Source organism: Zophobas morio, unplaced genomic scaffold, assembly GCF_036711695.1.
Source record: "Zophobas morio isolate AGI-343-1 ecotype UQ-CSIRO unplaced genomic scaffold, CSIRO_AGI_Zmor_V1 ptg000002l, whole genome shotgun sequence".
Lineage (NCBI taxonomy): Eukaryota > Metazoa > Arthropoda > Insecta > Coleoptera > Tenebrionidae > Zophobas > Zophobas morio.
In genome coordinates, this window is record NW_026972107.1 from 27,715,857 (window position 1) to 27,734,157 (window position 18,301).

The 18,301-nt window shown below is 33.2% G+C and overlaps 1 protein-coding gene across 1 annotated transcript; it reads right to left on the reverse strand.

The window, feature by feature from the left end:
• Positions 1–32: 32 nt before the first annotated feature.
• LOC135132519 (calcineurin subunit B type 2) lies at positions 33–14,497 on the reverse strand. Its single transcript, XM_064060645.1, has 5 exons — positions 14,381–14,497; positions 14,175–14,214; positions 13,946–14,122; positions 1,169–1,290; positions 33–1,114 (listed from the first exon to the last, which is right to left on the reverse strand). The coding sequence occupies exons 1-5, from the start codon at positions 14,381–14,383 to the stop codon at positions 944–946; spliced, it is 513 nt and encodes a 170-aa protein (XP_063916715.1). The 5' UTR covers positions 14,384–14,497; the 3' UTR covers positions 33–943.
• Between the last annotated feature and the right edge of the window lie 3,804 nt (positions 14,498–18,301).

Below are 18,301 nucleotides of genomic sequence, written 5' to 3' on the forward strand. Positions count from 1 at the left end.
AGTTTTATAAATATAATATAAAAAATACGAGATAGAGAGGTGAAATTATTTTTATTCAACATAAACTTTTTTTAAATAGAATAGGTACATTGTACAACACAATCATGGTAACGTAATATACAGGGAGAATGGAATAATAACTTTCCAACTAGACACTACTATCAATATCTATTGTACCAGTGTGATAAAACTCCACTCATTTATTCTAAGAAATTCGGTGTTTGTTCCCTTGCGCACATTTAGAAAACTATCAGCGAATTTTAAACCATACCAAAATCAAAAACCTGGAAAAATATAACCTGAACCGGCTGGACGGTGAGTAGAACTTTTACATATTTGTGGTCCCCGTCAATTCAGATTAAATTCGGCTTGAGTAATTGATTTCGTCTGGTTGTGGAGTAGATGAAGTGTGGTCGCCATGTCCAGTATTAAGATCCGTCGTGCACTAAACAGGTCTTAGCAGAGGTCGTGGCAGCTATCTACTAGTGATCAGTGACAGCTCAATAAGTACATCCAAAAGCGTTTACACAGTATAGTTAGAATATTGAATATTAAAAATCAAGGGCTTTGCCCATCAGCGTAATGCTATACACACAACACTTAGATAAAGTATAAAGGACAACCATTATCAATATACATATATGTTTTTCTTTTTTTGTATTTTGATTTATAAAACATTTTAACAGGAAACAACAAGCACGTTACATGCAAATAGAATCATAACGTTAGCTCAAGATTTATTATACAGTGTTAGAAAACATTCATTTTATATGTATAGTATTTATAAATATTTAAACAAACTTAAATTAAATCTAGGCTAATTCTCCAACATAAAACCTGAAAACAACGGTGACTGAAGCTTGCGATGTATACAAGGGCTAACGCATCTGCGCAATACAAATGGAGAGATCAGGTCTTGCGTTGGACAATTATATTTTTGGTCTTAAACGTCTACTACCATCTTTTTGTGGATGTCAGTATTACCCACAACATTACAGAATTCCTCAAATGAGATTTTTCCGTCTTCGTCCTTATCCGCAAAAAGGATTGTTTTATCAACGATTTGTTGCAACTGGGTGTCTTTGAGATTGTTACCCACCATCATCTTTAGTACCTGGAACATTTGATTGAAGTTTATGTAGTTCTTAGGGTTGATTTGTATACTAACTTGAAACAACTCTCCGTTGGAGATAAATCCATCATTGTCCATATCATAAATTCTAAATGCGAACCTTAGTTTAGACAGTTTATCTCCTTTAACACTGAATTGTGAAACTCCTTGAATAAATTCTGTAATAAAACAAGTAAAATTATTTGGCTTTTCGTAAAAAGACCTTACTGAAGTTTTATAAGGCATATCATTACGTTTACAGGCGTCCATTAGTTGGGACAAACTGGGTTTATAATAAATCCAATCACGTAAATAGTTCGTACTGATTTATTCATTCAAATTAACTTCTGGCAATCATCTACATATTCTGACAATTCAACAGTTCATCCTTCTCTATATTAAATTATTCTTAACTGGTGAAAGTGTTTTCAAATGCGTACGATATATGACAGCATTTTATTTTGTTTATAACAATAAAATGCAATCTAAACTGATGTTTTCTAAACAAGAAAATGTGTGAATATATTTTTACGGTAAAATTTTAGATAAAAAAAATTGCATTATGTTGTGTGATCATTACGTTTTAAGGCACGCTTAACTTTTTCTATAGTTCTCTAAAAAGATTTTACAGTTTTCTAGGACAAATAGTAAACAAAGCTAAAAAGCGCTGCGAATTCACACGTCATAAAAAATTTAAGAGTTGTTCAAAAATAAATTAAAATGCAAAAATTGGGTACTTTTTGACTCTTCGTCATTTTGTATTTAATACTTAGTTGCGCTTACTATCTTAGATCTTGAGAAGGGTTGCTGCTATATTTCACTAAATTTCTATACGGAAATCCACTAACATATTTTTACATATTTTTAGAACAAACAGTAATGAAGTTATCTTTGTCTTTCTGTAATGATGACCAACTTAATGATTCAGTAGCTTTATATTATCCGTTTGTCAGTGTCAATATTTTGTCAGTTTTTGACTAATTATGTAAAGTTCCATCACTTGAACCGCATGTAGTAAAATTGTATTAGTATTTCAAAGTTAACCATGAAGGTTGGAGCCACAATACCATAAATCACAAATTTAATGCAGCCCTGGATGTTTCTAGCCCGCTATACACTGGCGGCACGCTCCTTTTATTGGCGTCATTATCCCCCTGCATTGTCCGACAATCCCTCAAAGTAGCGGTTGTAAAATTTTACTAGGTACTGATGTACTGTTAGAACTGTACAGACATGTACATTATGCAACATAAGTAAGAATTAAAGATTGTGTTAGTGGCTCTGGCGGGGAACCCGTTTCGCCCCTCCCCACCCGTAAGGGAGTTAGAGCCATCTTCCCTTTGGAACACAGGGTAGCTAAGATTCATTCATCATTCTTCATTCATTCTTCAAGCATTCAACATCACTGACTCTATATTCATTTTGTGGACCTAACGGTCATATTCTATCGAAGAACTTACAATTGTTATTTGTTAAATAAAATTCGTAAACGACTGTCCGCTACACTTATTCATATTCACACCATTTAATAGACTGATCTATGGATTAAGATAGAGTATGCATAGGGACACAGCAACGGCGTTCAAAACTTTTGTAACAATGAAACAATTTATAAATTAACTTAACATAAAATTTTAAGCATGCATATTATTGATTTGAACGTCAATTTTGTCAAGTAGTTGACGTATAAACAACTCTCCACTTTTTGTCTTGCTTTATCCATCTTATTATTATTATTATTATGTCAGTGATGGTCAACAGGCAATAGCCCAATTACTGACCACCTTAGCAAAATATATGACCAACAGCTGAACCCACGAAGGCAAAGTTAAACAGACTGAATGTAGCTACATATACAAAGAAAAAACCTATTTATTTAAATATATCGAATGCATTCTGTTCCGAATTGTATAAAGTACACATCTCGTATATAGGTGAGTGTTTTACAACGTTTAAGCGAGGAGTAGGCAAATAGAAGCAATCATGAGAACGAGATGACAATCTGGGGACAAGCAAATATAATCGACTCAAAAGATCCGGACAATCAATATGAAAATGAACCAACTTTTTTAAAAAATTCAACGATGCAATAGTCCGTCTGCAATGTAAATCTCTAAACCCAAATTTATTTAAAAGAGTAATATGGGACGAACCCCTTGGTGGATAAACACCATCCGCCCTAAAAGCTAAGTACTTCAAAAAACGTCGTTGAATCTTCTCCAATGTGTCTATATGAATCCGAGAAAATGGAGACCAAACAACACTTGCATATTCAAGCTTGGATCGCACATAAGCAAAATATAAAATTTTCAAACAATCAAAGTCACTAAAACTACTGCCACATCTTAGTATAAAACCGAGTGATTTGAGAGCATTGGCACATATATTATTTATGTGATTTACAAAAGAGAGTTTGGAATCAAAAGTGACTCCCAAATCACAGAAAGAATCAACTCTAGTCAAAATGGTGTTATTGAGATCATAGGGATACAAGGTTTGGATATTTTTGTTAGTAAACGACATAATAAAGCATTTGTCAAAATTTACCGGGAGAAAGTTACAATTGCTCCAACATAGAAATTTCTGCAGATCATCTTGTAACATCCGGCAGTCATTAATACTCGAAACAGTTCTAAAAATTTTCAAATCATCCGCATACATAAGAATGTTTGAACTAATACTCTTTGCGATGTCATTTATGTAAATCACGAACAAAAGAGGTCCAAGAACCGAACCCTGAGGCACTCCAGACAAGACAGAAATACTATCTGACACATGACCATTATATTTAACGCACTGAGTCCTATTGGATAAATACGATTTAAACAATGAAAGTAATGAAGCAGAAAACCCAAAATTACTTAATTTAACCAGCAAAATATCATGATTAAGTTTGTCGAAGGCCTTGGAAAAATCAGTATAGGCCACGTCAACCTGAAGCATAGCATCAAAGCTTTCTGAAACAAACTGTGTGAATACACAGAGGTTAGATATGGTGGAACGGTTACTTACAAATCCATGTTGACAATCAGATATTTTACTACGAACATTAAATAACAAAAATTTATGTAAAACAAATTCAAAAACTTTGGCAAAGTTACAAATTAGCGAAATGGGCCTGTAATTCTCAATTGTATTTCTACTCCCTTTCTTAAAAATTGGAGAAATAATAGAATGTTTCCAGATATCGGGAAAGATGGCAGAATTTATTATTAAATTAAAGATGACTGATAAGGGATGAGAAAGCACCGAAGCACAATCAGATAATAAAAAACCCGGAATATTATCGTGACCACTCATTAAGTTACACTTAATTTTTTTTAGCGCTTTAAACACATCTGCTTCACTTATCGTGTTGAATTGTATAAGATCATTGTAAGAGTCACATACGAATTCATTCAAATTTGTGGCTTTACAGTCAGTGTAACCTGAACTAAAATGGGTTGCAAATGCATTTACTATATCTGCAGGATTACAGAGTACCTTGTTATTATAACTCATTTGGGACGGTATACCCCCTTGTTTTTTAAGTCTGCTTATATGTGTCCAGAATTTATTAGGATTGGCTTTTATGTTATTTTCCAAATCGCAGATGTAATCACGATAGGCAACTTTGACATCACGTTTTATTTCGGAACGTACAGATTTGAAATTCAAAAGATCCTCTAAACTTTTACTTCGTTTATACCTAGACCAAAGTTTCCATTTAAATTTGATTTTATTAATAATGTCAAATGTGAACCAAGGCGGGAAGGGGCTATGACGAATGTTACGAGTCTTGGGCACATAAATATCAAGGATGTTAATAAGTTTATTGTAGAATAAAGTACATGCAGTATTCGGATCATTAACTCCATTTAAAAACGACCAATTAATTTGCCCAAGATGGTGATAAAGGTTGGGATAATCAGCTTTCCGAAAGTTCCACCGTTTAACTAATATTTCAGAATTACCTAAAATCTTACTTTTTCCTTGATGAGTATCTATGGTAATTACCAGAGAAGGATGATGACTGTCTTCTGGCAAAAGATAATCATGACAACCATTAACAGAGCACTCATAGTTAGAAAGAATCAAATCTAAAAGTCTGCCATTAGTGTTCATAATAGTATTAAACTGACAATAGTTATTAAGATTTAAAAAAGTGCTTAGGGCAGACAACTTGTTATTACCAACAATATTGTTCTCTAAACCAATATGATATTCAGCAATGTTAAAGTCACCTATGATAACCACACGATCATTCCATAAATCAGCAAGATTACCGAGCAAATTAAATAATGAGATATAATCATCAACAGATGACTTGGGTGGAACATAAATTACCAAAATGTAGAAAGAGACATATCTATATGTAAGTTTTACCCCCACAATGTCAATTAAATGCAACTCATCAAAACCATGCGGGGACAGATCAATCTGCAAAACAGAGAAATATTTGCGCATTGCTATCAGAACCCCACCACCTCTGGTAAGAGTAGTTTTATTAAATTTACGATCAGATCTGTATATCTCAAAATTGTCAGGACAAAATTCTGAATTAGCCACAGAATCAGTAAGCCACGTTTCAGTGAGAATTATGAGCTCAAAATTACAAGTTAGTAAAGAATTGAAAAGTTCGACTAGTTTTGAGTTTATACCTCTGGCATTTTGGTAATAGATTGATAACGAAGATAGTAAAGTGATCGAAGCAGTAGAATTATTATTAGTTGAAACGGTACCTAATAAAGTGGGATCCTCCATCTTGTTAAAATCGCTCTGTTTTTGCGCAACAGTCAGATTTCCGTCACCGTCAATTAGAGTAGCTTTCAACACGAAAGGGTACAGCTGGTGAGAGTGTGCAGAAGATTGTTTTGGTTTGGCCTTACAAATATCGTGAAAGCAGTGGCTGAGGCGATGAATATTTCGATTTTGAAATATTAAAATATTATTGCGGTTAATAAAAATATCACTTTTCTATTTTATTAGCGTTGACATTATAGAAAATGAATTTAAACAATTGTTAGTGCTGTATTTGATGTTGAGTTGAATAAAAAAGTAAGTAAAAGAAGTAAAAAGGTCATTTTTAATGAGCAATAATAACTGTTAAATTACGGTACAGTCGAAGCTCTAGTTATAAACGACAATTATGTTAGAATATGAACTGTGATTATTACTTCGAGGTTAAAGACAGAAAACGTTAAGCCTTATTATAATCCGACTTTACGGTATCGATAAATTGTGCCAGAAAATTAAAAACCATATAATTATAGTCATAGGTTGCTAATTCTCAGAGTTTTATCCCCGCTTTTATCTAAAGATTTAACTGTTGATTTAAGACTAGTCGACTAAAAAATAGTGGTTTATAATGAGGGGTTCGTGAAATTTTTTACTCATGCTATAATCCCTCGCATTTTGAACTCGTTTAATAATTAAAAAGACTAAATTTTGTGTGATAGATTATAATAATTTATTTTATTTTCAAACGTCATATAACTGACACTTATATGACGGTCTTACCGGGGTTTAAGTGTCATTTCTATGACACCGTGTTTGAGCGGCGTATAAGTACTGCTTATACTCCGCCGGCGTATAAATAAAGCATTTATACCCCGCCGGAGTATAAATATGTGAAAATCATAGTGGTTGTCAACCATAGTAACCATGGTAAGTGAAATCAAGGCAATTCCTTAATGAAGCAAGAAGATGGGAAATAATCATTTCAAAAGAAGATTAATCGTTTGAAAATAAAATATTGTATTTCATTCGGAGTTTAAGTGACTTTATGTGACTCGTATGGACTTAATTCGCCACGCTATTGCTCGGCGTTTAATCGTCCATACTCCGTCACATAAAGTATCACTTAAACTCCTAATAAAATAAATATCTATTATTTAACAACTTTCACCAATTTTTTTTACTTCCCGAGCGTAAGCTAAGGAAGCATATTAATCGAGTTCATCGGATGAATGGCCAACTTTGTTTTCTTGACGTTTCACGACCCTTATAGTATGGAAAAAGGAGTCTCCCGTTGCCGTCTATCTGTCTGTCTGTTTGGTGTATGTATCCATTTTTGTTAGACTCGTAATCTTCGAAACTGCTGAACCGATTGTTGTTAAATTTTGTATATATATTAGAAATATCATGAGATCGTTAAACGCTAACCAAAATTTGGCCAATCATCCCACCAGCAATTTGATGGAGTCATCTCAATAAATTGAATTTTTAAAAGATTTGAATGTTATACTCCTATACTTGTAGCTTACTTTCGCTTTCAGTATTTTCGCTAAACGTTCAAATTTTCGCAAAAACATTTGCAAGGGATGAAAACATTGTATTACCAACATGGTATACAAGGCTTCATAGCGTAGCGAATTTCTGGGGGAATGGCGACCTGCGATCGTGGGTTCGGTGCCAAACTTGGCCCTTTCCTTTTTTACTTCCAAAGCGTAAGCGAAGGAAGTATTGTAATTACTGCTATTATCGGTATTATACTTTTTTATTCATCAAATATCAAAAGCGGTACACGCGGGTGTTTTATTATTAGTATAGTAAAACTATCGCTATTTCTTCACTGTGGATAAATTTTTGTTAGCGCTTAGGATGGTTTATCTCTCTTAGTCCCTGCTATAAATGTGTCCATCAAGACTAAAGGGACTAAAGGATAATCATCCTAAGTGCTAGCAAAATTTTTATCCCTAGTGAAGTCACTTTCAAATAGCCATAGTTTTACTATACTACAGTGAATGTCGAAATTGACAAGGAGGTATCTCCAATTGCGTGATAGTGGTGAAGATTTACTTTTCATTTTCTTGAATTAGACATACACCGAAACGGATCCATGGTAAAATTGTGGATCCTTGATGATGACACCAAAGCTTGTCCTCCTAAAATAACTAGTGCAAGGAAAAGATTCACAATTTTACATGCGGGTTGCAATTTGGGCTATTAGAGGGATGCGATTTTCCCCTTCATTCAAAAATAGATTCAGCAGATTACCACAAAACCATCACATTTTCGATATTTGACATTTACTTACTTACATGTCACATTTTTGATACCTACTTACTGACATTTCATTTATACATTATACACTAGAACAATTATGTCCGCAGTTACACAGCTTAAAAAAAAAAGTTACCCAATCTAGTTACATCTACCGAACGTGAATTCCTTATAGAAAATGGAGTTCAGTTTACACAACTAAACTTCTTGAAAAAATTGGTCGAAAGTTGTTTCGACAGAACTTCCCTCGCTCCTGAAGTATATTACAATGAAACATATCCACCCTCAGAGGCGTCCGTCATCGTTTCTCTTTGACAATGAACTTTTCTACCTGCGATGGGTACCTGTATCTGTTTAGATTAGTGCCTAATAAATTCATCCGCATTCGTGCTAGCGTGTTGACCAGTTCACTTAAGTTTATGTTTCCGCGGGTCATTGTTTGCGATTTAAAAAAATTAATTTAAAAACCACCCCCTTCGGAAGTGTGTATGTTACGCTACTGACTGACAGTCCGTAACACTGTCCTTCAACACTAGGTAATAGCAATCAGACGCTCAAGTATTTATTTATGTTTATACATCGAAAGAATCTCACGTAGAAATTAGTTTGATTTGAACGAGTTTGTCTTTGCAAAACACAGGACTAATAAAATTAATTAAACCGTAATTAACAAAATGTTCGGAATATTATAATTCTTATTTTGTCATTATTATATAAAGACGTGCGTATTCTTCACATTTTCGAGAAAATGGGGTGACTCGTTCTTAATTTTACTAATAAAAAATTTGTGATGACGTCATCAACATGGATAATACTAGTCACAGCACACAAGAAAAGTAGTCACAGCGTATTACCAGTGCAAGAAACAAAAGGGCACGCATATCAGTTTGGAATGGTACAGTGTAATACTAAAAATAACAGTATTGTAATCCCAAAAATTGTCTGAGAAAATGGAGTGAGCCGTTCCTGATTTAATCAATAAAATAAGTTGACTCATTCTTTAATTTTTTGAGCCACCTGTTTAAGCAAAACTAAAAAAAAAAAATAATACAATGATAAATCACAAGCAAAACTCATCATATTTTGCACATTTTGAGTAGAATTTATTCGGCAAAGTTTGAGATGACGTCATCAATTTTTTGAGGAGAATAAACATATATGTTTTGATTAACAATTTACCAGGCTTACAATTATTTTAATACGTTTGCAAGATTTCAAAGTATTGATTTATTCAACAAAATAATTTGACTGGTTCATTAAATTTTTTGAGCCACCTGTACAAGCAAATCGAAAAAATTTGAATGCAATGACAAATTACAAGTATAGATTGATCATATTTTGCAATTATTTCAAAACGTCTACAAGATTTAAAAGTATTCAGTTTTGCAATTCTTGATTTAATCAATAACATAAATTGACTCAGTTTTTTCAAAAAATCTGGACGTTTCGGGCAAAAACTCAATATGGAATCATAAACTACATGTGTAGGACTATGTTATTTCATGCAATTTAAAACCCATTTACTATATACAATTTTGAAGTGACGTCATCACATTGGTGGTGGGGATAATTAGCAGTGGGTGGAAGTAATTCATTACTGTAATTCAATTTCTTTGCAAGTAATGAGTAATTAGCCAAATACACTGACGTCATCCGAGGTCATCAAGATGGCAGCGTTTGACAACTAGCCGGTTTTCTCATAAGAGTCAATGCTAATATTTTCGGAATTCATTTAAATTTGAGAGTGTGTCAACTGTGTTTTTATAGTTTGGTAATTTTGTTACAGTTTCTAGATTGTGTAGATATCTGTAAAACGCACCATAACGTTTGAATATGCTTAAAAAATAATGTTTTCCAATGTGATGTACAGGTTAACTTCGCTGCATCTTATATTATTTGTTTTGCAAATTAAATCTTTGTTAATGTACAACAATGTTTTTTAAATATACTAGCATCTTAATATTATAATATTTTGTATTTTAGGAGAAAATGCCTAAATTTTATACTGTTATGGGTTGCGCGAATCGAAGCACCAGAAATGCGGACAAATTTTATTTTCCTTTCCCAGCAATTAGCAACAATAGGGGTAAATATATACAGGATGGGGAAAAAAAGGCGGAAGCTTTGGTTAAAAGCCTTGAAACGGGTGGATTTAACGAAGCCAAAGTAAAGTATTCCTATGATAATGAAATTTAGGATATCAAAATAAATCCACTCATAATACTTGTAATGTTGAAAGACACAGTCGTTTAAAAAAGAGAAAACTGAATAAATGCCTGTAGAGTTTTGAATGCACGAATTTCATTGTGGGTTATTTTACTTATTCCAAAAATAAAAAAGTTTAGAATGGCATTCATTGTTAAGGCCTCGCCACATAGGCTGTGCTATGCTATGCTCATATTAAAACGTTATGTCTATGCTATGTAAAAAATACATTCACATAGCATGAACATGACATACAGTCACAGATGGTGTTCACAACAGCCATGCCATAGAATAGTAGCAATTGGTAGCATAGCATAGTAGATGTGTGTTTATAAATAGTTATTAGCAAAAGCAGTGGTGAGTAAAAGTGGTCGTTCATTTTGAAACTTGTTGGTGTAGCTGACAATCTTAAATAAAAAAATTCACGAAGAGAACCTGATCGAATTACTTAAACTTTATTATTATTATGTGCAATATGCAGTGCAATATAGAAATACAACTTATAAAAGAAGAAAATTGAGAAGGCTTAGGTTAGAATTTTGAATTTTCTCTAGACGCGCATGAGCCAACAACCAAACATTACACAGAAGTAGGATTCCATTCTACTTTCATGCTATGTCGGATTATTTCTAGCTGTGTAATGTCTATGCTAGTTCTGTGTAAAAAGTACATAAAGCATAACATAATGGCTATGTGAACACTCTCATTTAAATGTATTGTGTCTACTTCTATGTTTTTCATTAACATAGCATAGCACAGCCTATGTGGCGAGGCCTTTATGGTAGAGAAATCGTCTAAATACAAATTAAAATCACTTGCACTCATTGTATAAGGATCTACGCCGTTTAAATTGTTTAACTTTTGTACATATCTGTTTTTCTCTTTGACAGAAAGACATCGTGCATAATCACTTAAATTCTCCATACTTTAAAAACAAATCACACACCTTCACTTAAACCCGTCACAATAACCTCAAACGAAAATATTAATTTCGATTTACCGCTTAAAACACACGGATGTATTTTGGGTGACAAGGAATGCAGACCAAAACAGCGTTCTGTATTTTTATTTTTATTATGTTTTTTTTTAACTCAAATCGCCAAAAAAAGCACCCAGATACACAGAAAAGATATGAAAGAAGCTATTCACGTGTTTATTTTCTAGATAAATTCCCACACTTTTAAATAAAATGCGAAAATGTTAGCATTGTCACTTATGGAGTTTCACGGCGCTTGTCAAACGCTGAGTTCCCGCCACAGCGTGACGTCACGTGTTATTGGCTAATTGTAACGAATTACTTTTTTTGAGTAATTCAGTCACTTTTATAATTACTTTTTGTAATGACTTAACACAAATATAGTGTTTGCCATTTCTATTGAAACACCACTTGTTAAGGGGACTCGCTAGACGAGGTACAACATTTTTTTGGTTTTCTTTATGAAAAAATGATATTAATATAGATGTATCATACAGCAAACTGCAGCTTTTTTCATATTCTAGACCACAGAGACCAGTTCAATAAATTAAAAAAATATGGCTGAGAAATATCGTAAAAAAAGCACCATTGTATGTTTTCTTTTCACGTTTTTTGAGTCATAACGATCATAGAACCGCTTGAAAATTCTCACGTTGACAAAGCATCACTTTTTACAGACCGCAGAGTCATTAAATGTTTGTTAGTGGTACAATTTATTTAAATAATAATGTATTTATTAAAATCAAAATATACCACAAATTAATGCAAACTACGTCAAATAATTTTAACAGGAATATCAGAGAAAAATTAATGATATATTGCTTGGCAGAGTTTTTAATAAAAACTAACAATTATTGAAAAAAATGGGTTTTACTTGGAAAGTCGCTTCCGTAAATTGTAGTGGCGCTCCTATCGGCAAAGTCCTGAACTAACGGTTCAAATTTTGTCGAATTGATACCCATTTTTTTCAATAATTGTTAGTTTTTGTTAAAGTTTATTTATTGTAATCAACCGAGTCCGTTATTTGCGTTTCGGCCGTGTGTCGTTCAATACTTTTCGTAATCCCATATGTATCCCATGTAAATTAAATTTTTATTTTGGGTTCCGAAAAAAAATCAAATTCTAAAAAATAACATGCCATATTTTGGCCCATGGATCAGTTTATAAACAAAATATAGTTTTTCAAAAAACTTCATGAAAAAATGCTTATTATGATAAAAGGTTAACAGCTGTCGGCTGATATACACCTTAATAGCTGGCGACCATTATGGATGCCTTTTCATTTGTCATTTAAGTTCCATAAAACTGAAATAACATGGGATTACGAAAAATTATTAATATAGTCCTTTTGCGTGAAGTATTTATTTGTTTTATTTTATTTACTGATGTGAATATGTAACAAATTGTAAAATAAATCACTCACTGCCTTTTTCATTCTATCACATTGTAATAATTGAAAAATATTTAAGAAATTATCAGGAAGTCGGTGGATGTATTTTTGATTTCCGCAGTAACAAAGCAAAATTGGTAGAAAGATATTTCGACAGGACTTCCCTCGCCCCTAAAGTGCAGTTCAACAAATCCCGCTTCTTTGGAAAATAAAAAAAAAATGATTTTGCGAATTTGTATTCGTGATAACCTGTATACATTAAAATACATGTAGATAAGTATTACCAGTAACCGCCTACGAAGGTAAATGACATCATATAAATTCGTTTTGATACCCTTTTTATTTTGTTTCTATACCACATATCACTTATTTTTTAATGAGACACTACACATTTTTTAGAGATCTTGTGGAGCTTGTTTTCTTGAATTCATCATCATATTCATCATATCATACTTTACCATCTACAGGACATTCATAATCATAACTAGACAGCGAATTTCTGTCGGACTTGGCAAGAACAAACCGGTACGGCTCGTGCGGGATGGGAATTCAGAGCAGTTACTGGCTGCACTTCGTTTATTTTAGAATAGAATAACGGTGCTTCGTTGTAATTTGCTGTTAATTCCCGTTCTCATTTACCTAGCTGTTTTACGAATTAAGTTTTCGTTAATTGTATGGAATAAGTGAAGATTAAATGCACTGATTATCACCCGCTACTGATTCGCAGCGATTCACGCGTCCCCACCTATAATCGTGACGTAGCCCAACAGAAATCCGCTCTCTAATCATAACACACATAAAAATTTGACAACAATCGGTCGAGCAGTTTTGGAGATTACCTATCTAATAAAAATCGACACAGACGACGAACAGACAGATGGAAACAGAAAACTTATATTTTCGTACTCTGGGGGTCATAATACATCGAGAAAATTTGAAAGTAGCCCAATGGTTTTGTTTGTAATACTTCCTTCGCTTAGGCTTGGGAAGTAAAAACACACATGCATTCCCAGATACATAAATTTGCCAATTTCATATTAAAAACGCGTGTGGTCAAAACAAATCAAATGTCTTATTAGGTATAACATCATTAACAGAACATCTTATACTTGATGTTTCTCTTGTTGAAAACTTAAATCTGATCAGAAGCAAATATTTTTTACGTCACCATCAGCATGCGTTGTGAGTATGACCCATCCTCACCGAAACATATCCATACCTTACAAATTGGATCTTTAACGGTAAAAATTGTACTAGACCCAATTATTGTTTCGGTTACCTTTGAAGTCAACTTCACCATTGCCATCAGCATCAAAGATGTCTATGACGCGCTGAACCAAAGGATTTTGCTGAAGTTCTGGCAACGACATAAATTCATCAATGCTGAGTGCTCCAGAATTGTCAAGATCTAGCTTCCGAAATCTTTTTCCGAGGCGTCGTATTTCATCAGCATCGACTAAAAAACATTGAATCGTGTAGAGCCTGGTTGTCACAAAAATGAAACTTACAATTTGAGCAAAGCTCCATGGGCAGCGAACTTTCATTACCCTGAAAAATAATAGTCATTAGAATAAATCATTTCTGCCAGTTTAAGAAATAAAAATGGGCTTGCCCCTGAAAGTAGGCTATCATAATACACACAATTTTACATCGTACTAACGTTCAAGTTGTATTTTAAAAAATGCTTTGCGGTGTGTTTGGACTTTGTACGTACCATGGTTGGCTGAGTATATACACTTTAATGGTGATTAATTCTACAACTCTTCGAAATGTTTGTAAAACCGAGCACTAAGTGAAGAAATTACTACAGAACCAGCACAGGTGGCGCTGTGATTAAATTGAAAAACAATCGAACGACATAACATTGAAAATCCCCGCGAAAATAAAAAATGTTTCAGCCGGAGTGTTTAACAGAAAAAAAACTTCAAACACCTTGCATGTGCAGGACCTTCATAACAAAAATTTTTTGTTTTTTGTGTGTTATTATTATTTTAAATTGTATGCAATTAAAACTTCAAACATACCTATGTGTACATGATGTGTACCGTACCATGATCAATTCTAAAGGTAATTTTGTCCGGATCTGTTTACTTGTTCCAATTATAAGAATAATAATTTTTATTATTTGTGTGTATTATTAGTAACAACGTCTCTAATAAATTAATAATGCGTAAGTATACCGTCGTTTCCAAAAAATTTCGGGCAAATGATAGTGACATACTCCCATTGCTTTTTACTGATCTGTGAGAACCTGATTTGCTCATCTTGCCCGAAATTTTTTGGAAACGACTCGACTGTACGAGCAAGTTCTAATGGCTGTTATTCACAGGGATGATGGTCTAAATAATCCGAGTAAATATAATAATGATATTATCAATATCAATTTGGTCTTAGTACCCGTAATGATAGAAGTCTTGCCTGAATGCCGGTCATTTCCGGGTCAGTGGTGGGTTAATAAATAAGCTTTATCTAGGACCATTTATTAAATAATTTTAAATAATGGTTGAAGATTACTTCGACAGAACCTTTCTTGCCCATAAAGAACAGTCAGAAAAATATGGCTGCGAAATCTAACTTTGAGAATTTTTTTTTATGATGGCCCCTATAATTAGTGTTGTTAGGAAAAATTACGAAAATATCCGGTTAAATATCTAGCTGCTAAGATTATTATTTTTGAAAATAGCCGACTATTTAACCCATGAACTAAAATTAATATGTACCTACTTATATGTATTTATGTATTGATTGTTAAAGTATAGGTACAGAAGCATCATATGCACAAAGTCATTTAATAGATATACAGAATCGCTAGAATGTATGGCAACGTTTAAATATCTTGAGAACCAATTGTACAAATCAACTAAAATTAGGTATTATTATTACTAGGGATACAAGAAGTTGTCCTCTTGTTATTCGTCAAAAAAAAATTTTTTTGCTTCATTTCTTTTCGAAATGCGAGGCCAACTTGATTTTTTTTAAATGGCACTACCACATAATTAATGCATTTTTGAATACAGCTTTTTTTCTGAATTCATTGATATAGCACAAGCATACTTTCTCTCTGAATGAAATGGCCCTATACCTAATTTTAGATGATTTGTACAATTGGTTCTCAAAATATTTAGCCGTTTTCATACATTCTAGCGGCCCTGTGTGTGTAGATATTTCTCTATTAACTAACCTTGCGTATCGAATAGCTGTAGTGTAATATACTATTCATAACAGTACTGCATCCCCAAATTTTCGGGAAAATGGAATGAGCAATAAAATTGTCGCCTCATTCATTAATTTTTTTGAGTCACCTTGCATAAGCACTTATAAAAAATACGAATGCACTGCTGATAAACCACAAGTATATACACTTCTAATCCTGTGCATACTTCAAATTTATTCGGTAAAATTTTGAGATGACGTCATCAACTTTTTTTTGGGAGGGATAAACAGATAAATTTTTTTAACAATTTGTTTTGTTTGCCAAATTTCAGAGCATTCGGTTATACAGTTTCAAAGTTAAATTCCAAAATGTTGTTACACATTTTTTTATTTTGTAAAATCTGCAGGTGTAGAGTAAAAAAGCAAGACGAATTCATAAACCACACTTCTAGGAGAATGTTATTTTATAAAATTTATACAGGGTGATTCACGAGAAATAATGAGCCTGAAAAAATGTTTCAGCCAACAATACTTTGCAGAATAGATTCAAAATTCTATGTTTAATAAGTATATAAACATAGCAGCCATAAAGTTTGTCAGTTCTGACATTAACATTATAAAAAGTCAAATAAGTAAAATTCTAATGGAAAAGATGCTTTAATAAAGAACAGAACATAAAAACGTAACAAATCAGTTAAGAAGATGTTCAAAATGCTGTCCACTAGTGGATTTGTACCAGGACTTCTAGGGGGCCAAGGATTAATTAAACCCCTACCTATCCATTTATTTGCAAAAACTGAGTGAAGCCACATGTTTCATGTTTTGTCGTCTTTGTAAATCTACCTCAACTAACAACATTGACAGAATGTTTCTCAGAAAATTTAAATACACTTGACGATTTCATCTTTCGCGAAAAAAGTATGGTGCTATAATTTTGTTTCTCATTATTCCACACCAAGCATTTGTAGAATAAATTTTTTGAAAGTGTCCTTCGCGAATTCAGCGGGGGTTATTCTGGGCATAAGTAGTGACTATGTTTGTTTACACCCCCATTGTTGGTAAAAGATGCCTCATCACTGAAAAGCACATTTTCGAAAAAATGTGATCTAAAATGGTTTGTTCTCGAATAAATCAACAAAAATTAAGTCTTTTATTAGGGTAGTCTGTCTCTTTAAACTCTTGGACCAAGGTGATATGATAAGAATGGAACTTATTTTACTTGACAATTCTGCAAATAGAACACTGGCTAATACCTACCCTTCTTGCCAATTCGCGTTGTCCCACATGGGGTTCCTCCTCAAGAATTTGAATGACTTCTAGTGCATGTTCCTCACCGGTAGCTACCCTTTGCTTTGATAATTTATCAGGAGGCCCGTTAGTTTCCACTTGATTCTCCAGTCTTTTGTCAGAAGCCGCTCTTCTCTCGGGGTATCGCTAAACATAAAGACATGCACACTAAAATCATATTTGTCTTCTCATTATTTGAATAAGTATACATTTTGCACAAATTGTAATAAATTTGTAGTTTGTCAAAAAATGACAATGACAATGATTCATGACCATCGTGGATTCAGACTATAATGACTTTCAATTCAAAAGAAATATAGCCAAGTAAGCTGTGAAAAAGTAATGTTGGTTGCATCAAAAATTTTTTCAGACTCTTGAATGGCCCTGTATAACATTAAATTTATTCGGTAAAATTGTAATACCTCCATGCAATATTTTTTTTATCGTTCACTTACATGTTAAACTCTCTTAACATGCATGTTGGGGATGAATGTTAAGCCACTCTTAACATTCATCTTGAATGTTAAGAAAAACCCATAGTAACACCATAAATTTCGTCATAAAATGTCAGACAATTTTTTAAAATTTTAACTATTTATTGAAAATACTCATATTAAAACTACAATTCTTAAATCGAAGAAAGATTCGAATCATCATTATTGGAAGAAACAATATTACACGGATCATTGGATACATGAGTGCTACATTTAGCATCCTCCCTATTTCTAATCTAATTTTCTTGACAATTTGAATTTTATTTTCGATTGAATCTTCAATGGACTTTTGTGCCACAGATGTGGAATGGCAACCCCCATGCCTTTTCATCATTGTCATATTTGCGCCAGCATTTGCTAACGAAGTGGCCGAAGACCTCCTGAAACAGTGCCCAGTAAACTGCTTGAAAGCAACAGATCTTTAGTTCTTTTAGACCAGGGCCGATAATTTTTGGAACTAAAAAAATATAGAACAGGATGAAATCCATTGGAAAAGAAAAAGAATATAACAAAAATAAAAGGAAAAATAATTTACGGGCGATCTGAGGTCGGGCAGTGGAAGGGGGTGAGCTTTTAAGGGTAAAAAACGGTTTATCACAATTTCCGGCAAAACTACAGGTCCTATGGAAAAAAGTCAAATAGCAAAGTTGTAGGTAATAAAAAAATCTACAACTTTTGTATTTACACTTTTTTCACATAAT

What these genes read in the sequence shown, in the direction of transcription:
- LOC135132519 (XM_064060645.1), bottom strand. An exon ending in CATGGAGCTTTGCTCAAATT is followed by an intron (nt 14,123 to 14,174) that starts GTAAGTTTCATT and finishes AATGTTTTTTAG; the next exon opens with TCGATGCTGATGAAATACGA. An exon ending in TGGTGAAGTTGACTTCAAAG is followed by an intron (nt 1,291 to 13,945) that starts GTAACCGAAACA and finishes GTTTTATTACAG; the next exon opens with AATTTATTCAAGGAGTTTCA.